The 23,275-nt window shown below is 35.2% G+C and overlaps 2 protein-coding genes across 2 annotated transcripts; both read right to left on the reverse strand.

Annotated features, from left to right (window-relative positions):
* Positions 1 to 27: 27 nt before the first annotated feature.
* Positions 28 to 23,062, reverse strand: LOC106795293 (uncharacterized). Its single transcript, XM_041007218.1, has 9 exons — positions 22,916 to 23,062; positions 14,103 to 14,153; positions 8,863 to 9,151; positions 1,782 to 1,994; positions 1,415 to 1,678; positions 1,290 to 1,317; positions 782 to 1,205; positions 426 to 633; positions 28 to 341 (listed from the first exon to the last, which is right to left on the reverse strand). The coding sequence occupies exons 3-9, from the start codon at positions 9,145 to 9,147 to the stop codon at positions 84 to 86; spliced, it is 1,680 nt and encodes a 559-aa protein (XP_040863152.1). The 5' UTR covers positions 9,148 to 9,151; positions 14,103 to 14,153; positions 22,916 to 23,062; the 3' UTR covers positions 28 to 83.
* LOC121173150 (uncharacterized) lies at positions 11,587 to 12,456 on the reverse strand. Its single transcript, XM_041007219.1, has one exon. It carries the CDS (start codon positions 12,454 to 12,456, stop codon positions 11,587 to 11,589), a length of 870 nt encoding a protein of 289 aa, XP_040863153.1.
* Positions 23,063 to 23,275: the final 213 nt, after the last annotated feature.

A 23,275-nucleotide genomic window follows, 5' to 3' on the forward strand; every position in this document is an offset into this window, starting at 1 on the left:
TATACCTATTCACATGATTTGAAAGTATTGTAGTGGATCATGATATTGAATGAATGAGGAATGAGTTATATGAAGGAATTCACTTACATTAACCATAATTGTATGACAGATATGTTCAGACTTTTGTCTCCTGCTATTATTTCAATAACATCTGAATATGTGATGAATATCGATGTAGATGCATCTTCAATTCCAAGAAATCTCCCATCAAAGGTGATTTGAAGTGGCTTGTCGTAAAGATCGAAACTGTACTTCATCAATTCACGCAACGGATCATCTGCGTTCACATTAGCCGGCTTCGGCACATGTGCATCCTCGTTGTGTGGAATACGTTGTGGATGCTACATGGTTAATGAAAGTGGGTGAGTATTTGTACTGTAATCTATGAATGTTTTACTTTACGTATGTCAAATGAAACATGTTACCTCATCTAATACAGCTTTCACAAGGTGTGTGGGCCAAGCTACAAATGTATTGACGGCCTGCTTCACATATTGTATTTCTGAGGTGGCATAGGGGACCTCAGCCTCAGGATCAATAACTGTTTCTACACTTACCCTGACAACATCATCTGCATATGCCACTGTGTGTATGATTGAATCCCCCTCCATTATTTTCCCCATGGCCACCAACCTTAAATGAACCATAAACAAAGCTTTTTTTAGTGCATATAAAACAAAAACTAAACCATGAACAAAACACAAACCAAACCCAACAATTACAGCTGCAAGAAAAAACAAAACTCCGATTCAATTGTAAGTAAGGTAATATTTCTACAAACCTTTGTGTACCATCGTTACGCTGCACAAACAGTCCCATCAATGGTATGGCATCAGCATCATGTTCTTGTGAAGCCTGCGCATTGGTAACAGCATTACTTCCCTGTGTGCTGACACGCGCACCTAGTTGTTGTATGTCCGGCTGAATTTGGAGTGCCTCTTGGGATCCTTTATTTGACAACTCTTTTTTAATAGCCTCTTTCAATGCATTGGTCATTATTTCCAAGCTCCTTCTATTTTCCTCTTCTAGCTGAGTCCTCAATTCTTCCTTAATTTGAGTCCTCAATTCTTCCCTAATCTGGCCAGTCATGTCTTCCCTAAGCCTTGCAACAACTTCATCTAGTTGTTGTTGGCTGATGGACGTGGACGAGCTGCTGCATGTCCTTGATGCCCTTCCGTAGTACTGAGTAATAGTGACACCTGAGCCTGCTGCCCAAACGGGACCCCCATGGTCAGGTCGGCCAATGGCAGTGTTCAGTATGTCTTACCGACCATGGGGTACAAACGAACCCTGCGTTACCTGCTCTTCTAAGGAGTCCTACACAAAACAAGTGACACAAAAATACACAACGTGCAATCATTTTCATTACAAAATACTTAAACATATGAACATTGCAACATATTGGTGAACTTACTATTTTATCTGCAATTTCCTGTGCAGAGTCAGATGTCATATTGCCAACAGCCCTGGTCCGAGCAACCTTCCACTTAACATGCCTTTTTATTGGGGATGGGGGTTCATCAACACTTGCTGGATTTTCACTCAACAATGCTTCCTCTTGTATCCTTTTTCGTTTCTGGTCTAACAATTTCTTCTCAAGCAAATCATATCCCCCACGTGAAAGTACGTGAGGGCAGTCGTTGTGTTTTTGAATTGATTGTGCTCGTTTCCTAATACCCTGTAATGTGACATACATAATTGCGGAGATTTTTTTGAAATTAAAATAATCAAATTGGCAAAAAAATATTCATTTGAAGTTACCATAAACAGATTCAACTAACCTCCCAGTTAGGTGTCAGGCGGGTTTCTTCAAATTGTTTCCACGCTTCAGGATCTAGTCCATATTTTGTCACAACATCCTGTGTTTGTTGACCTTCAGTCTTAGCAAACACAAATTTGCTAGTCAATGTGGACTTAAATTGCCGCCATCTCGTCGCTACTGTTGACATAACCTTCGTCTTCACCTTCGTAGCTTCTGCGATATCAAACTTTGCCTACATAACCAGGTGTCAAAATTTGTGGAAAAAGGCAGCCAAATGTATATCATTATACAATACTAGCAATCAACAATTTAATGACAATGTTCTGCCATAATACCCCAAGTAAAGCAAAAGCATCCAATCAGCATATAATGTAAGTTTACCATGCAGTCACAGCCATCAAATTTAATATCCAAATTGAACAAATAATAAATGAAAAAAAATATTGTGACACTCACTAATAACAGTTATTGCCTTAAAGTATGAATTCCTAGAAAAACTTGTTTTCATGGTTTGTTAAGAACATGCTTCAGCCTTCGCACAATTGGAGTTTTTATCAATGATGTTATTGATAATCCATGTACATTGATAATTCTTAAGTAATTTGAAATCATTACTAAAACATTGATTTCTCATGTTTTCTGCACAGTAGTAAAAACAACAGAGTAATAATCAAAACTTATGGCATACGCAGATTATTCACTAGTAAAACAAAAGAAAAGTCGGTGCAGGTGATTAGTGAATTCATCTTCCAACTATGCAGATACTATTTGCTGTTTTCCAAAATTTGGGTGCTAGAATTTCATGGTTCAATCACAAATTACCTTTATGCTGATGTTATTATCACAAATTACCAACTATGCATTATAATTAATTTGTGGACATCATACCACCTATTTAACACCTAACATCTAATTAAATATTGAGATACATGGTTAAAAAATATAAATATAATAAACTATATGATGTGATAGAAGAAGAAACAAAATATAGTCAAAGTGTTTAAAATAGAAGAATACCTACCTTTTATTACAAATTTAATAAAATATGAAGAGGTATTTATCTCTCACAAGGCGACAAAAAAGGTCTGAATGTATGCTGTAAGAGGTATTTACGTTTGGTGCCTAATTATCTCCGAAGAAACATGTCTTAAATTAATTCAAAATCTTAGGTAAAATAAGCCAAGAAATTGACACATCAAAAAACCAAAAGCTGGTAATAGAATTGCAAAAAAAAGGACCAGTAGTGCTAGTATTGAAAATTTTATTTCAGCTATGTACAAACAGGTTATTCAACCAAGAAGCAATGTGCCCTTCAATCCAAAAACTTACTAAAAATGAATCTGAAATCCACAAATAATGCACTAACAACAAATCTACACATTTTGCAAGCAAGGAAAGTTCACAAGCCTAGGCATCATGACTCCAATCAAATGTCTCAGCAATTAACTTCAAACCAGATAAGCTTAGTAGCAATAGAATTAAAATTCTTCGAATTCGAAGCAGAAACCCCATCCTGTTTCGAAGTAGTCTCACTCTGACCTAAAATGTGGAATATCTTCCACTCCCAAACCTGCTGGAGCTACCAGATACTTGTTCAGCTGAATTAGAACTATGTTCCGTCCCATCAACATCTCTAAGAAATTCAGGCTCCTTAGTGGTAACCATGAAGTCCATCAAGTTGCGGCTGAACCCCAAATCAGAATACACCCTCAAGGCATCCTAGATATGAAAATAGATACTACTAGATATAGCAGTGGCAGAACATTAAAAAAACTGATATATTGAATAATATCACAATAAAGCACCCATATATATGTTCATATCCTCTACTGTCAAATCAGACAAAGAACTCATATAACTGTGTCTCATTCCTTATGCAGTAGCCATAAAGCCAAATGAAAACAAGCTAAGACTAAGGCCTAATGATTTAAAAAAATAATACATTAAAGTACATGCTTCCTTTACTTATTTTGACAGTCTCATGCTATCATATATAAACATATTATGTATAAACATAATATTTTGACAGTCTCATGCTTCCTTCATTTTTTATTTGCCATTCAGCTACACGTGTTTTATTTTTGTATCCTTATACAAATTAAAGGAATTGTAATTAAAAATGTATGTGCCTGGTAAAATAATTGCTGCAATGGCATGTTGAAGAGTTATACAGTATCAGAGGCAAAGAAGTTAACATAGACAATCAAAGGCTTGAGAAGGGAGATTATAGTGAAGTCAAATGAATCACTGCAACCCAGGTCTAATTCTAATTCTTAATTATGTCAGGGAGATTATAGTGAAGTCAAAGGAATCACTGCAGCACATGTTAAAAAATTGTCTTATTATAAATTTATTAATATTTATAAAATTAAGTTAAAATTTAAAATGATAGGTATCATAATTTGTGATTATCAAGTACTTTATATTATCAGTAGATCACCTTTAAATTCATATTTATATTTAAAAAACGACCTAAGTAGATTAACAAAATTAGATATTGAAGTAAAATTGTAATTAAAAAAATACCACATAATTTAAAAGTTACATTTTAAATTACTTGTTTAGCTGTTATTCCTTATGGTTCGAGTAATAATAACGATAACAATTCAGCCTGAATTGTTTCAGATTAATTTTCTTTTTTGCAAAAAACAAATACGGGAACGAGCAACAATTTGAAGGTTGTACATTCAGGAACTAAAGAATTCAAAATAGCTAGTAATAAGAGGGATTTGTTTTTGGGATTTTCTGAGCACCAATAGCGGGTACGCTAGAAGCTTGCACTTGAGGAGGGAAGCATATTGGCAGCTAATGAACAACTTTCTTAACTATTTGGCGTTCAGATTTGACTGTTTCTTTTGGTAATATGTAAATATAAATAGTATAAGGCTATGGCTTATGGACATGGTCTTTTTGACCCTTAACAATCTTAGAAGTCAATATAGACCATGTTTTTACGCCATAGCTTATACTATTGTGATGTACATATTAACAAGAAGAACCAGGAAAGTCTGAAGGACAAGTAGTTAAGAAAGTTGTTCATTATCTGCAAACATCCTTCCCTCCTCAAGTGCAAGCTTCTTGCGTAGCCGCTCTTGGTGCTCAGAAAATCCCAAAAACAAATCCCTCTTATTACTAGCTATTTTGAATTCTTTAGTTCTTGAATGTACAACTTTCAAATTGTTGGTCGTTCCCCTCTTTGTTTTATGCAAAAAATGAAATCAATATCAAACAAAACATGCATACAATTGTCATCGTTATTGCTACTTGAACCATAAGGAATACCATCTAAAGAAGTACTTCAAAACGTTTATTTATTTTTTTTGGTATTTTTTGAATTACAATTTGACTTCAATATCTAATTTTTTAATGTACTTAGGTGGAGGATGTTGACGAAGAGAAGGAGAAGGAAGAAAGTAATTTAAAGAAGATTAAGGAAGTGTCACATTTTTTTTTTCCTCAGCAAGGAAGTGTCACATGAATGCTCGTTGGTGAACAAGCATAAGGCCATTTGGATTACAGAGCCTGAGGAGATCACAAAGGAGGAGTATTATGCTTTCTACAAGAGTCTCACCAATGACTGGAAGAGCATTTGCCTGTGAAGCACTTCTCAGGTGAGGGACACTTATGCTTGTAAGCCTATCCTCTTTGTTCCTAAGAGGGCACCTTTTGACAAGTTGACACAAGGAAGAAGCGTAACAATATTAAGCTTGGTGTGATTTAAACAAGGAAATAACTTAAGACTTGCAATTGTAACTTACCTCTTCATCTCTTTTATGTTAAAGTTGTTGACATTGTGCATGGCACAATAAACAAGGAAATAACTGCTGCCTGCTCGTACAAAGATGCTGCTTCCAAGGATTCTGCAGACGAATTTGTGATGTCCCCAGCACAAACTGCTAGACATGAATTTTTAGCATGCTAAAAATTGTCCTACCCCACCCCAGCAACTGCAAGATTTAAGTTCTATTGGAACAGTAAATACAGGGCTGAAAACTGTAAATAAGACTGATAAACTTGTGCACCCTATGAAGATTTTAGTTTCTAACATTCTGTTCAATACTAAATTTCATATACCAGAAGTTAGGTTTGACTAATCTTTCTGGATTCTATATGGTGAGGATGACCAAGTAACTGTTAAATCAATCAGCAAGCAACTCCATGATGTGGTGTGGACTCGAGCTTAGATAAGACACTAGAGTTGTATACATGAATATGTTGTATGTTTCTATTGTAGGTAGAGACACCTGAAAATTTGAAGTTTGTGTTCTCAGACAATATCAATGACCTTAGAAATATTGTATAGAAAGTAGAAATAATAAAACAAGGATTTGTTTCTTTGCTGACCCAAATAATGTCTTCGAAGAGGCCAAAGAAGTCTTGTTTGGGAAATATTTTAGGAAGGCCCTTTCAATAATTGTTATTTGATTAATTTCATGTTTGTTCTCTAAGTTCTCTTATACCATTTGAAGCCAGAGAAGATCTGAAGTAAACTTTTGTTTTGCAAACTTTAGCTTCCTTGACTCATATAACAGAAACATATCCTTAAATTACTGAAGCAGATTGGCATAATTTACTTGAAGCAGACTAATGAATTCAAGATACAAGTAACTTTTGCCAAGCTTAAAATTAAATTATGTGGGAGCAGAAACAAAGTTAATTTTTGAAACATAAGAGGCTAATAGGTTTGAAAGTAAGATTTTAATAGTGCAAAGGGTACTTGCATGATAGTACCATAATACAGGTATTAAAGATTTGAAGAAATTTAATGAGGCCTTGCTGGGCAAATGGGGCTGGGAATTGGCGACTAATCAGAATCACTTTTGGGCCAGAATTGTAATGTCCAAGTATGGTGGCTGGAATGCTCTGATTCATGGGAGAAACTCCACAGCTTTCTCTAACTGGTGGAAGGACTTAAAATCTATTTTCCAGCAGCAGCACACTAATAGGCTGTCCAATAATTTGTGTTGGAAGTTGGGTAATGGGGCAAAAATCAGGTTCTGGAAGGATAAATGGAGAGAGGATGATTTAACTCTTCAAGAAAAATACCCTACTTTGTATCAAGTGAGCTACCAGCAGGATTCTTCTATCAGCCTAATGGGAATTCTTGTTGATAATAAATGGGAATGGAGGATGCAATGGAGGAGAAACTTCTTTGACCATGAAATCGATATGGTAGCAGCCTTTATGGATGAGATTGATGCTGTCCAGATTTGCCCAACCAGTATGGACTCCCTTATTTGGAAGGTTGATCCTAGTGGAGCCTATTCCACAAAGTCAGCCTACAATATCCTCAAGAATGATGGCAGATCTGTTAATGACGACAGAGCTTTTAAGATTATTTGGAATCTAAAAATCCCCCCAAGAGCAATTGCCTTCTGTTGGAGAATTTTCAGAAACAAATTGCCTACTAAGGCTAACTTGAGGAAGAGACACATCACTTTGCCTTCGTATAGGTGCCCGTTATGTGATAGTGAAGAGGAAGATATTGGCCACATCATGTTCTCATGCAGAATCACTAGGAATTTATGGTGGGAGGCTTTGAGATGGGTCAATAGAGTGGGCCCTTTCCCCATTGAACCTAAAAATCATTTTATGCAATTCTCTCAATGGAATCGCAAAAGCTTTATAGACAATAGATGGGAGGTGTTTTGGATAGCCCTCTCTATGACTATTTGGAAGCATAGAAATGTCTTGGTTTTCAAAAACCAGACTTTCATATTCATTTTAACCAATGGTCTAGCAGCTTGCAGGAGGAACTGTCCTAGGGGGGTTTTCTCTGTTCTTTATTTTTAGCTGTTGGGTGCTTTGTTCTACTGTAGTGGGGTTTGGCAATTCTATGCCTTTGTAACCACATATCTTTTACCTCAGTACCTCTAGTACTGAGGTATATATAATACTACATTATTTTTGTTGTGCAAAAAAAACAATTTTTGCACTATTCCCAGTACAGCAAACTGATATGGGAACATATATAAGAAAATCTGGAAGTTGAAAGACAAAGATTTTAATACGAGCTTCATATAATGATAAGGATGATAATAAATATTGATACAAAAATGCATAATAATAAATTATTTAATAACTCATTTTCAGTACCTTCATATATGATAAGGATGAATACTAGAGTAATTTTCTTTGCACAGCTTCAGGTTTTGTTCTCAGATGTGCTTAACGTTATTAACCTTAATTTGGACTTTCTTTTGAAAACATATTAAAAATATTATTATTTAAAGCGTGTTTTAAAACATTTGATTTTATTGTAAATTTTTCAAACACAAAATAGTTTGTTAATATAAAAACATTATACTTACACAAGATTAAGTATTAACTGTATGATAATCTCTTTTTCTGGTACCACTGGTACTGGTTCTCTTATTAATAATATATATATTTTCAGCCTTCCAAAAAAAAAAAACTGTGTGATAAAAATGCTATTAAGTGTTAACTGAGTTTGTATAATTCTAAGTGTTTGTAAAAAACAAAAAAGAAAAGAAGTTCCTATTAATCATAATATTTGGAGGGCCACTGGATTATGTGGATTGGAAAGCAATGCTTTATTTGTTAATCATAATATTTGGAGGGCCACTGGATTATGTGGATTGGAAAGCAATGCTTTATTTGGCGGTGCAAGTGGGTAGGCAGCTATAGTATAACATAAAAATCAAACTTATGGTTACATTAGCATAAAAAATAATATGCATTACCCTATTAAGTATTTAAGGATAAAAATACTACCCCTGCTCCCTAACACAAAACCCATGTCAATTTTCATTTGTTTAAGTTATCAATTTAAATTTGTGAACTTATTATACACATGATTTGTTCTGGTCTCTAACTTTGATCTGACAACATTTGTTCTCAACCTCATCTAACTAACTAATATTCATGTTTAAAATAAAAACTGCCCTTGTGCTGTTCTTTACAAATATAGGAGTCTAGGATAGTGATTAACTATTCAAATAAAGGACAAGTCATTTAAAATAAAGGGCATGAAACACATGTAGAGATTATAAAGGACAACTATTTGTTATAGTCAATTATGTTTTTAACAGAAAAATTGATTCTTAATTCAAATATTGTAATTGGTATGAAGGACTTACTAGAATGTCATTCCACACAATCTCCTTTAGCGTTTCAGGTACGTCTTTCCAATTATTGTGGATAATGGGAACCTTTTCTCGCGCCACTACGCCTAGGTAGCTGTGGAACTTTTCACGCATCGGTCCGGATGCTCTCCCGGTAGCGGGATCCACATAAACAGCCGGTCTGGGCTGATCCACGGTTCTTAATGTCAATGTTCTCAGCCGTGTCGTTGTTCTACTCCTCTTGGAAGTCGCCTCTGATTGACCATCGGACTGCGGAGGAGACGTCGGATCTGTGGCCATGATCCTGTAAATAAAATACACAATTAATATTAACGATTACATTTAGACATTAACAAAAGCAAAGGCGTAATACTAACATAATCATTATATTTACACATTAAACAAAGCATTACTTTCGCACTCAGCCTGTAGGGATGTTTTCCCATAGACCTTCATCATGATCTACACGATTTGCATGTCCATCATCCACTACACGATTTGCATGTCCATCATCCACTTCATCAGCTTCATTCATTGAAGGCAATTGTTTTGAAAAACCAGACATTTGACCATTCCACTTGGTCTTCCTTGCAGAGCCACAGACAAACTTGAATTACATGGATCTTGTACATAGAAAACTTGTCTGGCTTGTGCTGCCATAATGAAAGGTTCGTCTATATATGCCACCTTACTAAGGTCTACCAAAGTAAATCCCAATGGATCTTGAAACACACCTGTTGTCCCGTTCACCCACTGACACTTAAAAACAGGCACTCTAAATGATGTATAATCAACCTCCCAAATTTCTTGAATGACACCAAAGTAAGACATGGATGCTCGAATGGGGTTGTTATCCGATGTACTGGAAAAGTGCTCCGAATCAGCATCAACACAGACCCCACTGTTTTGTACCGAACTTTTATCATCTTGGGACTTTGTGTAGAATGAATAATTGTTAATGTCATACCCCTTCCATGTAGGGACATTCAAATTTGGGCCAATGGCTAACAATGTCAGTCGTCTGGAAACACTTTTATCAGCAAGTATTGTTTGTCTAAACCAATTTATGAAAGTTTTGTTGTGCTCTTGCAATACCCTCATCATGTTCATTTTGGGGTGACTATCTCTAACATGTTTTTTGTGAGCCTCTATGTACGGAAACACCTCTGTTGTGTTGTTTAATATATACAAATGTGCTTGTGACACGTCATGTCTAGTCATTATCACAACATTGTATCAACGAGTACCCTTGCCGGCTATTGGCTGGTCATGCCGGGATGCAGGAACACCGACAGGTTTCAATGAGTCAATGTACTATGAGGCAAACTCAATGCATTCTTCAGCAACGTATCTTTCCACTATTGAGGCCTCTGGTCGATGTCGATTCTTCGTATAACCCTTTAAGATCTTCATGTACCGCTTAACTAGATACATCTATCTAAAATACGTAGGACCACAACACCTTATTTCCCTTACCAGATGAACAACTAAGTGCACCATAATGTCAAAAAATGAAGGAGGGAAAAACATCTCCATTTGACAAAGGACAACGACAACCTCATCTTCCAAAGCATCCAACTGTTTAGGGTCAATGACCTTGGCACATATAGCATTAAAAATGAAACACAAGCGACTGATTGCAACACGGACCTTCTCAGGCAATGTTCCGCGGATTGCAACAGGCAAAAGTTGTTGCATTAACACATGACAATCATGTGATTTCAAGCCAACCAACTTAAGCTCATTCACAGACACAAGACTACTGATGTTTGAAGAGTAGCCTTGTGGGACTTTGATATTACGCAAGCATTCACAAAAACTTCTCTTTTCAGCTGTTGACATTGTGTAACAGGCTGGGGGCAGATATGTCCTGTTACCTTTTGAGATAGGATGCAACACTTGACGTATACCCATGTCAACCAAGTCTTGACGACACTTGAAACCATCCTTTGTCTTGCCTTTAATGTTTAGGAGGGTCCCAATTAAAGAATCACAAACATTTTTCTCGACATGCATGACGTCTATACAATGCCTAACATGATGATCGGACCAGTACGGAAGATCAAAGAAAATAGACTTCTTTTTCCACATGTTTGAAGTGGATGATGGTTTTTTTTGGGACTTGCCGAACATATTTACGACATCCTTGACCCACTGATATACTTCATCGCCAGTTAATGGATTTGGCGCGGTTTCATGTTCTTGACTTCCATCGAATGCCTTCTTCAAGCGTCGATACGGATGATACTGTTTGAGAAATCTTCGATGCCTAGTATACACAGTCTTCTTTCCATGTTTAAGTTGGCGGAAACTAGTATTCTGCTCACATATAGGACATGCGTGATGTCCTTTGACACTATATCCACTTAAATTTCCGTAGGCTGGAAAGTCATTGATGGTACAAAAAACCATTGCACGCAACTTGAAAGCATGCTGCAAATTTGCGTCCCATACATCAACCCCTTCATCCCACAATTTCCGCAAATCGTCAATTAACGGTCTTAGATATACGTCAATATCATTACCTGGTTGTCTTGGACCAGCTATCATCATACTCAGCATAACATACTTTCGCTTCATGCACAACCACGGAGGGAGATTATAAATGAACAGCAAAACGGGCCACGAGCTATGGTTAGTAGTTAAGGTTCCAAATGGGTTCATTCCGTCCGTTGCAAGACCAAGCCTTAAATTTCTAGGCTCGGCCCCAAATTCAGGATACAGACGATCAATTGCCTTCTATTGCGGGCTATCTGCAGGATGTCGCATCAATCCATCTGATTTTCTGGTATTTGCATGCCATATAAGGTTTTTTGCATCTTCCCCATTAGCAAACAACCGCTTAAACCTTGGTATTATTGGGAGATACCAACACACCTTTGCTGGACGGCGGTCGGCGTCTGAGACTAGTACAGTAGAATCTCCGTTGGTCGGTCTGTACCGAGAAACCCCATACACAGGGCAGTAATCTAGTTCAGCAAAATCATCTCTGTACAAAATGCAGTCATTACAACATGCATGAATTTTTTCGTACTGCATCCCAACTGGACATAAAATCTTCTTTGCTTGGTAGTGATTCTTTGGCAAGATGTTATCAGCAGGAAGCATGTTTGTCAACAACATCAGCAACTCACTAAAACTCTTGTCACTCCACCCAAATCGAGCCTTCAAGTTAACCAGAGCTAACACAGCTGACAATTTTGTGAAAGATATGCAGCCGGAATACAAAGGCATTTTTGAATCAACTTCTATGTTGTCATACAACGCTGCATGTGCCTCTTCAAACCCCTCTTGCCCAAGATCGCGAATCATTTCTTCTATAGGATTTCCGCTGTCTGTAGTAACATCGTCAGCCTGTGACATGTCAGCTGTATCGAGGGATTCCCCATGCCATATCCACTTTGTGTAGCTACGAATTATTCCCTCACAAATAAGATGAGTTCTTATGTCATCAATTGTTTGGCGCCTCCCATTTCCACACTTCACACATGGACAAAAAAATTTTCCCCACATAGGTTGCGCTTTACTTTGAGCAAACAACAAAAACTCTTCAACACCATTCTCGTACTCTTCACTTATACGTGATGCGTTCATCCAACTTCGATCCATGTTACACCTTCTATGTCAAATGTTAGTGGCTTAGGGGTTACTTGACATGCATCACAAGCATAGAGCACCAATTGCAGTAGAAAACACACCAGAACTGCACCTTTTGTACAAAACGCTGCAGTGGAAAACACATTAGCAATTGCAGTTAGTTGGACCAGCAATGCTAACAAGAAAATTGGTGCATGGCTGTTTCAAGGGATTCGGCATTTTTCAGTTTGTTGGCCTCTATTACCAATGCTTATAAGAAAAAATGAAGAAAAACTGCACAAACGACAACATCGAAATTTAATGACGAAAGTGGTGCAATTGAAATTCAACATCATTTTTTAAACATTTATAAAATCAAATCAGCTGAATTTGGGAAAAATAATCTATGCCAAAGTAGTTGATTTCTGGTGGTAGAAGAAATTTCACTTCCTAATGGTGGCAGGATTTAAAGAGTATCTTTCAGCAGCAACACAATAACTGCTTTAATGATAATTTAAAGTGGAGGGTGGGTACGGGGTCCAATATTAGTTTGCGGAACGATTTATGGCTGCAGGACAACTGTAATATCCAACGAAAGTATCCCCAATTATATGTAATAAGTAAACAGCAGAATTTTCTAATTAATTCTATGGGAGAATTTGTGGACGGCAGATGGGAATGGAAGTTATCTTGGAGAAGGGACTTTTTTGACTATGAAATACAAATGGCAGCTGACTTTGTAGATGAGATTCATTCTGGTCACATACATGTTATTTGCAACTCTACAATGACAAGGAGACTTTGGTGGGAGCCTTTGAGATGGGTTAATAGAGTGGGTCCTTTTTCCACAGACCCAAAGAACCACTTTTTGCAATTCACTCAATGGAACAACAAAGCTAGTATAAACAACAGATGGAAATTTGTGTGGTTAGCTCTATCCTTCTTCGTCTGGCATCATAGAAATGCTATGATTTTCAAGAACCACCCGTTTGATCCTGAAAAGGTTATCGATGATACCTTGTTCCACACTTGGTCTTTGTTAAAATGTGCAGAGAAGGACTACACCAGGGACTACACCATCCATATGTAGCAGTTGCATGTGGAGGTCAACACCAGGTTGTCTCATGAACGACAACTCCATTAGCCATCTTCCAGCGGTCAATGACATGGTGTGCATGCAACGGGACTCGAGAAATTTGAACACCTTGCAATACATGTTCTGGGGGTGGTCGGGTAAGGACATAAAAAGGCGGAGATGAAGAGATTTATTGTAGAATATTTCAGTACACCTAGTACTGAATTTTATACATAATATATTTGCTTTTTGCCTTGCAAAAAAAACAACAAAGGAAGGGTAAATGCTGACACCTCTTCCAAGAGGTGCAGCATACATGTAATTAAGTTATGGGGTGTAGCTGGTCCACAATACCATCCTCAAATTCAACCACAATTAGGGTTAATTTATACTTGTTCCTATAGTACCTATGGTACTCTCGTAATTGTATGATATTGGCACAAAAATACATAATAAACATCATACTAGACAGCTCAAAAGAACAATTACACGGCATGAATATGAAGGCATTAAACGAATACATGCTTTCAGGCATCATACATGTTTGTGATTTGTGGAATTTCAAAAACATATTTTAAACTATTACTAGAAACAATAAACACACCTCCAAATAATGAAAGGAGTTCTTTGGTGATTCTTTGGTGCCTGATTCAGCCTGAAAAATAATAACACTTTGGTCAATCAACCGCTTCTATGACAAACATTTGTGTAATATGTAGAAAATAATTTGTGGCAATCAACTTGATATGATACAGAATTAAATTGCAAGGCATTTACTAAAGAAAGCAGTGAAGACAGAGTTCCAACAGTCATATATAAAGCTCAAATGATGGAAGAAGGTCTTCACTACATCATATTCTTTCTAGCTATATAAAGCTGAAATCATCATTGCAAGACAGGAATATATAATTAAGAAATGGCTCCAAAAAAACAATTAGTGTAAATTTTGAAATGGAAATGTTCCAATATGATCTGATTTGTATTGTAGAAATTATTGTCCTAGCATTTGGATGGAATCTCTATGCCCTTGCCCTGTTTCATTTGACATGTACTTAGATTTTGCTTTCCTTTATTGAATCTGATATCACAACATCATATCTTGGCATCTACAAATTACAGCTAGCATTTGGATGATGCTCTGCTTTTACTTTGGTCATGGCTCAAGTCCAACGAGAAAGATTTTACACTTCACTTTAATCAATGTTCTTCCAATGTAACACTAGGTTTCTATACTTAGCTTGGGAGTGTGGGGGCTGGACTTTTGTAGCATGGGTTAGGTAGCAGGGTGCTATGGTGCTGGCTTTGTTCCTACTAATAATCATAGGAACCAGCTGGCCCCTAAAATTTGTAACTTCAGTACCACTGGTACTCATTATTAATATATCATATCTATGTTTGCTGACAAAAAAAAAATTAAAAGAAACTATTTGTGTAAATTTTTAATATGATTAAGCATATAATGTAATATAAATTACTTAATTTATATGTATAAATTTCATAATAGTGGTTATTCCACTATCTACTATCCTACTATACCAGTTTTGGGGTGAAATGCTCTGCATCTGTATTCAGGAATTGATAATGATGCATACAACTCTCATTGACCATATTAGCCCAGAAAGGGAGCTTGCACTAGCCTAGCCTGAGTCTAAAGGGTGAAGGTTCTTTGTGATGGGGTTAAACTGGTGGTATATTGATGGAAAATTTAATGGGATCTTAAATTGTGACCAGTCCTGATATCAATTGGTGGGAGGTATTGGTTTGATTGACTTAGGGATATTGTTGAAAATCAACCTATTGTTCATATGGAATTAGAGGTCAATTTGTTTTTTTAATAGGGCAGAAACATTTATCAGGCTGGAGGGGTAGAGAAGTGAATGTGCAACGGGATGGGTTGAGGTTGAGTACAACATGTTGGATTCTATATCCAGATGATGCAAAGGCCCAAACTGTTCACTCAACAGAGGCAATGGAGCCTGATAGGGGGCACATCAGGATTGACTGAGTTATATCCGAGTGCCATGGTACACAGTCCTTGAATCTCTGAACACAGATGGAGCTTCATAAAGGGCCACATCATGGTTAGTCAAGACATATCTGGACGGTACACTAAGCAAATGGTTTTTTTTTCCTAAAATACCAGAGAATGGAGTTCTTGCTCATAGTAATGCCACCAAAAATAAGAATCCAAGGAATGTAATTAGAAACCTTGGAACAAACACCCCCTTAGATATTGGGAAAAAACTCTAACAAATGAATGAAATTAGAAACCAAGGAATGTCTATTTTTCCTTGATTAGTAATATCAGCCTGTAGAGATTATAAAATTTGATTGCATCATACAAAGAAGGATTGGTGTAACAGAAAAGTGCAACAATGAAAGCTTTCTGAACCAAATTCTCATACAAGGATGTGAGAAAATGGGCTTCAAAGTAGAGTCTGTGGCTATAAATTCCTCAGCAGATGACTATTGTGGTTCATGCTGTTATGGTTGCAGAACAGGAGATAAGAAGGGAACTGACTCCACTTGGTTGGTTGATTCTGTAGGCAATGGTGCAGTGATCCTCACTGGATGTAAAGCTGAGAGATTCATACTTGAAAATGTAAAGAATGGAATGAAGAAAAAGAAGTGCTTAGGAGTGATTGCTGCAGCAAGTTGGAGGAATAAGGTAAGAAAGAAACTCCAAATTCAATACAAGGTGACCATCTCAGCATCTTAAATTGTGACCAGTCCTGATATCAATTGGTGGGAGGTATTGGTTTGATTGACTTAGGGATATTGTTGAAAATCAACCTATTGTTCATATGGAATTAGAGGTCAATTTGTTTTTTTAATAGGGCAGAAACATTTATCAGGCTGGAGGGGTAGAGAAGTGAATGTGCAACGGGATGGGTTGAGGTTGAGTACAACATGTTGGATTCTATATCCAGATGATGCAAAGGCCCAAACTGTTCACTCAACAGAGGCAATGGAGCCTGATAGGGGGCACATCAGGATTGACTGAGTTATATCCGAGTGCCATGGTACACAGTCCTTGAATCTCTGAACACAGATGGAGCTTCATAAAGGGCCACATCATGGTTAGTCAAGACATATCTGGACGGTACACTAAGCAAATGGTTTTTTTTTCCTAAAATACCAGAGAATGGAGTTCTTGCTCATAGTAATGCCACCAAAAATAAGAATCCAAGGAATGTAATTAGAAACCTTGGAACAAACACCCCCTTAGATATTGGGAAAAAACTCTAACAAATGAATGAAATTAGAAACCAAGGAATGTCTATTTTTCCTTGATTAGTAATATCAGCCTGTAGAGATTATAAAATTTGATTGCATCATACAAAGAAGGATTGGTGTAACAGAAAAGTGCAACAATGAAAGCTTTCTGAACCAAATTCTCATACAAGGATGTGAGAAAATGGGCTTCAAAGTAGAGTCTGTGGCTATAAATTCCTCAGCAGATGACTATTGTGGTTCATGCTGTTATGGTTGCAGAACAGGAGATAAGAAGGGAACTGACTCCACTTGGTTGGTTGATTCTGTAGGCAATGGTGCAGTGATCCTCACTGGATGTAAAGCTGAGAGATTCATACTTGAAAATGTAAAGAATGGAATGAAGAAAAAGAAGTGCTTAGGAGTGATTGCTGCAGCAAGTTGGAGGAATAAGGTAAGAAAGAAACTCCAAATTCAATACAAGGTGACCATCTCAGCATGTGGCTTTCTCAAGACTCGTCCTCTAATGATTTCTAGTGGACTAGTATGCTACGAAGACATAATTTGCACCAAGAAAATAATTAACTAGAAACTAAAAGTTTGCAGTGCAAACCTCCTATCATTTATGCTAAAACACACTGCATTATCCCATCTTCGCGATGAGTCCATGACAACTAAGAATATAGTGAGATTTCAACTCATGTAAGCAGACAAGAATAGACCATAGTCACTGTTTACATTATTTCCTGTTTATATAAATTTCTCGTTAAATATTTAAAGAAAAGGAAAATAGTAAAGTAGAGCTATTCACCAAAATAAATTTTAATATATAAATAACAATAATAAAGAAAATCATTAAGAATTACGTTGTTTATGCCCTCAATAACTAAAAATTTTCAAATTGAAATTTTATATTTTGTTTCAATTATTTAAATTATTAATAATTGGGAAATAAATAATTTTAAATAATATTAAAAATGTTGTAAGGAATATATCTAGTGGGAGAGCTATTTTTAAATGATTGTGAGTAAAAATAGTAGGCTTAAATATATTTTTGATTCCTGATAAATATCTGATTTTGCGTTTACTCTTTAATAAATTTGTATTTTGCGTTGAGTTCTTAATGAAAAAAAATAATTTTATTTTGACCCTTAACACTTATTCTTAGTTCCTAATAAATTAGTAAATTTTGTATTTACTCCTTAATAAAAAAAATTATTTGTTATTAGTCGACACTAAAAAAAAATTATTATTTTATTATGGAGTATATACAAATTAACTAATTTATGAGAGACTAAAACAAAATATCAAAAATAAAATATAAAATTGTTATTTTAGTAACGACTCAGCGTAAACCAAAAATTCATTAGAGACCGAAGAGAAAAATGAAATATTTATTACAAATCAAAAGCCAAAATAGTAAATTTCCTTCACTTGTATGATTTAATTAATTTATGATATTTAAAATTTATAATAATATTTTGAATAATATGTAAATATAAATAACAATTAATTATATGAAAACTATTAAAATTAAATATTATTTAAAATTAAATAATTAATCTTTTATTCTTTAATAGACAATTCATATTTCATTAGTAATTTTGTTACAAGAGTTGCTTAAGGTGTTTATTAGCAGTATCTTGTACTTGCGAGAGAAAAACATACTAATTGTTATATTTTGTAACATAAGTATTTTTTTTTCTTAACATAATCATACAACATTAATTGATCATAGAAAAAATATATTAATTGTAATAAATATCTACAAAAATGATATTTTTCGAAAAAATTCAATCAGTCTTTCATTGAGGGTTTCTAATGATATTAATATTGCTTGTTGTAAGTATATTAAAATTAAAAACTATAAAAAAAAATTTCATTGTTATTAATCAACACATTAAAAAATAGAAATTACATATTATAAATTAATCAAGTAGAAACACATGTGACAAACATGTCTACTAAAATGAATATCTCTACACATGAGAAGGTTATTAAATAGACCTCACTTTGAATTTCAATCAATAAATAATTTTTTTGTAAATATAAAAAAGCAAAAAAAAAATCACTTAAATATTATATATTTTAAAATCTAAAATTTTCATGTTCTTCCAAAGAAATTGCTGGACACAAGAGAAAGCACCACCAACCAATCTTTATTTGATTTCAAATCGTGAAGGTGGCCATTGCATATGGAGAAGATACGGGGAAAATTCTAAAGTGTATCCTGAAAAGCTTTGAATTGGTCTCTGGTCTTAAGATAAACTACAATAAGAGAAAATTTGGGTGTTTGAGCAAATCCGAGGACTGGTGTAGGGAGGCAGCATCTTCTCTCAATTGTAGTTAAATGGATATTCCATTCTCTTACCTTGGAATTCCTGTAGGGGTCAGCTCTAAAAATAGGTCTGTGTGGCAGCCCATTATTAGCAAATGCGAGGCTAAACTTACAAAATGGAAGCAAAGAAATCTATCAATGGGGGGTAGAATAACCCTCATTAATTCAGTCTTAACAGCCTTACCCATTTATTTGCTATCCTTCTTCAAGATTCCTAAGCTTGTGGTGCAAAAGATTACATCTATACAAAGGAATTTTTGATGGGGCAGCCTCCAAGACTCCATTAAGATTCCTTGGGTGAGGTGGGACATAGTCTGCCTACCTAAGAGTAAAGGTGGGTTAGGGATCAAAGATTTGATTAAATTCAACGAGGCTTTGCTTGCTAAATGGGGGTGGGAGTTGGCAAATAATCAGAATCAGTTGTGGGCCACAATTCTATTGTGTAGATATGGTGGTTGGAGGGATTTGATTTCTCATAGGAACTGCAGTTTAGACTCTCCTTGGTGGAAAGACCTCAAGGTTATCTTCAAGCAGCAGCAAAGCAACACAATTTGTAAAAATAGCTTTATTTAGGCCATAGGTAAGGACGGTCCATGGAATACAAACCAAGTACTTATTGGCTTGACAACAAAAAAAACACTCATTGGAAATATATATGTTTAGCAATTACCATAGACTCGCTGAACAGGAATGGAGAAATATGACATAATTAGATTTTTCCTTTCACAAAGAATGTAGAAGAAACTAAAGACCTTCTCTTTTAGGGGTACAAATAATTTGAAATATAAGTAGAAATTGGCCTTCTGGGCAGAGAAGATGCTAATGAGGATGACAATTTGATAACACTAGTGCATTGACTAGAACTTGCTTTAGACTTGGTCATGCAAATTTCATCATGCTTATGTGTGTTACATTACATGTATTACAGGTGTATGCATGTGAAAACAGAAGAGAATGTCCATGACCTTGAATGGAGGAAAGAGATACAAAAGCAGAAAAATTGCATAAAACTGGATGATGTTGGGCTTTCACATAATAGAGGAAGAGAGAATATATATATGTGTGTGAGTGTGTGTCAATCTCCTGCAGAAGCAGAAGGAACAAAAAGAAGTGGAAACCAAGCAATTCCAAAGTGATGATGCACAGAGAAGAGACAAAAATTTGAGTGACCCAAGAAGAGATGTTTTTCTTTCTTTAAACTGACCAGAGGAATATCTTTATTTTCTATGTTTAATTTTTTGCTTTTTTCTCTTGCAGAGGGAACAAAACAGCTATAAAGGAGCCTAAAGAGTGTGTGAGAGAGGAGTTATGGGGTCTATATATATGAAGATGGCAAGGCAAGTGTTGAAAAAATTGGGTCGGAAGAATAAAAAACTCGCAGTGAAAACTTTTTTTTTTAAGAAAATGTTTCATAAATACTCCATATATTATCCTACACTTAGAGAGAAAATAAAAAAGAAATAAAAAATATAAATATAATAAAATTCATAATGTGATAGCAAAAAAATATTGATGATGTATTTAAAATGAAAAATGATTCACCTACAATTATTTCTAATCATAAAAAAATGTATGATTATTTTTTTTAATTACATTACGTAAGAAAAAAAGGGTGGAATTTGGGGTGTCAAAATCTGAGTGCATGACACAGATAAGAGTTGTTAAAATACATAAGAAACCAGTTCTGGACTTATCAAGGGTTGTGTGAAACCAGTTCCAGTTAAAGAAAAATGTACATGTATTTATATTGTTCACATTAAATTTTCAAGTAGTATTATATTATTTGAAAATTTGATATTTGTTTCAATAAAAGAAGCTAACGGCCTCACATCGCTAACCTTTCGCAACGGGAGAAGGTGGAGTCAGAGTTGTCTACCCTACGTTGTTAGGAATGTGGTTTCTAGATAATCAGCAAAAAGAAACTTACTAAGATTCACCATATTTTTTTTAGTTAAATAGTTATTATTAAGGGTGAAACTATTTTTTATTCTATAACATGTATGTTTAACTTTTAACTACAAATCATTTGCTGAATCAATGCTGAAAATAATTTTTACTTTCAGTGATCTGGTTAGAGCACAAATAAGCAAGGAAATTTTTATTTAAAAAAAATAGCTTCAGGGGTTCTTCACTTCTTGACTTACCAATACACTTTGAGGCTTGAGCTACTATTTCAAAATAAACAAATAATTGGCAAAGTTAGTTGTATATGTGTTTTCTAGAGTCAGCATCAGTAGTTATTACAAACTATATAATAACATTTTTTTTTCTTTAATTCCATATGTATATATTGTTCGTTATCAATTCGGCCTAACAAATCTTACTATCGAGATTTCGTGGATGTTTCAAATTAAATGATATAACTAATCTTGTACATTTCTTTCAACGATACTTTCTACTTTTGAATGTTAGGAAGAAAAAATTAATTTGATGGGGGAAAAAAACAAAGTGATAATATATATCTATCTTTTAAAAGGATCTTAGTTCTACTATCACAAATATTCTTGGTATGAAAAAAAAAAGGGAAATGATAGTGGAAATGATGGGGGAGGGTGGAGTAAATGAATAAAAATGCAGTTTTTTCTAGGTTGCATTTGTTATTTGCTTCTAATTAATAAGAAGATAAATATGCAACCTTACGCAGCACATTGAAAAAATAAGAAAGTAAAACCCTTGCAGAGGAAAATTTTCATTTGGCAAACATAATCCATGAGAAGGAAAGATAGAAAAAAAATCCAGTTCTCATAATTAATGTCGAACTCACCTATATACCCATCGGGTCAAGTGGCATAAATAGATGTAAAAGGATGTGTTGTATTGTCGAGCCTTTGTCATGTCTCAATAATGTTCGTTATAAAGGTGAAGGGTCTAAGGTGTTAGGGAAGCGGAGAAAAAGGAGACAAACTTTTTGCCAAGAACATAAAGAAAAAGGAGGGAAGTGAGGTGTGTGAATGCGTGGGTCAGAGATGAGGCAGATATGCCGTGGTCATTTGATAGCACTTGTATGCAGACACAATAACGTGGGTGGGTATTTGGCTTGGGCCTCTCTCTAGGAGCATGTGGAGTCTGTCAGAGAGTGAGGGAAAAACTAACAAAAAAGAAAGGAAGAGGTATAGTATATTTTGGTGTGCTTGATACTTCAAAGAACTTCTATTCATTTTAGAGGTTTATTTACAGACATTTTTATCAATGAAGTGTATGGAGTAACTAATAGTCTTAAAATTCAAGTATTAAGTATATGGAAGTGGGCTAAATACTTTAAGCAAGAATTTTTCCACTTATAATATATGTATTCAATTTGACTTAATCACTACTAAAAGAGAAGGCCTTTAGTTTCTTCTACATTTCAAATTATTTGTACCCCTAATGGAGAAATATGAAATAATTAGATTTTTCCTTTCACAAAGAATGGAGAAATAGGCAACCAAAGCAAGATTTTAGAAACACTTCATTGTGATGCACAGGAGTTGAGAAACCTCCAAATCACCATACAAGATTTGATGAAAAAAGTAGACATAAATGAGAAGAGCACAAAAGGAAAAAGTGTTGAGTTTGGTGAGGTGAAAGGGCATCAATCAAGATTGACATGGGTGCATTTAATACCAACTTACTGTATTGCCAGTAAGATTGCTGAATCAACCCCATGGTAACCATTCAGTCTACATCTTACTGTATTGGCAGTAATATTGCTGAATCACTTGGCAAAGCATCAATCAAAATTGACACGCATGCATTTAATACCAACTTACCAATCAACAAAAAAAACTAAGATACAAAAAGTTACCAACCAATAACAACCCATAAGAAAATTTTATATTTTTAATCATTTCTAAACGCACAAAGTATATTTAATAAACAAAAAGTACCTTGTGGTTGTGGCAGCAATAGATTCAAAAGCTTGTTCAGTCCTTATGCTTGTGGCAGCAATACGTTCAAAAACTTCTTGAGTAACTCTTCCAATTGATATAACTTCCTCTGAAAAAATGTAACGAAATTAATTCAAACCCACAATAAGAAGCTTTGTTCACTGCAGTTTCAAATTTCTGCTTTATTAGTCTTCTTTTTTTTTATCAGCAAAGATAAATTATATATATATAACCTGGAAGTACCAGAGGTACTGATTACAGAGTTAGTCACCATAAAAATGGTTCCTCAGTCAGACATCATAAGTCTGATTGGGAACCAAAATATGGGAAGCAAAGTATACATATATTGATCCCTACTCC

The sequence above is a fragment of the Glycine max genome, chromosome 12 (genome assembly GCF_000004515.6).
Source record: "Glycine max cultivar Williams 82 chromosome 12, Glycine_max_v4.0, whole genome shotgun sequence".
Lineage (NCBI taxonomy): Eukaryota > Viridiplantae > Streptophyta > Magnoliopsida > Fabales > Fabaceae > Glycine > Glycine max.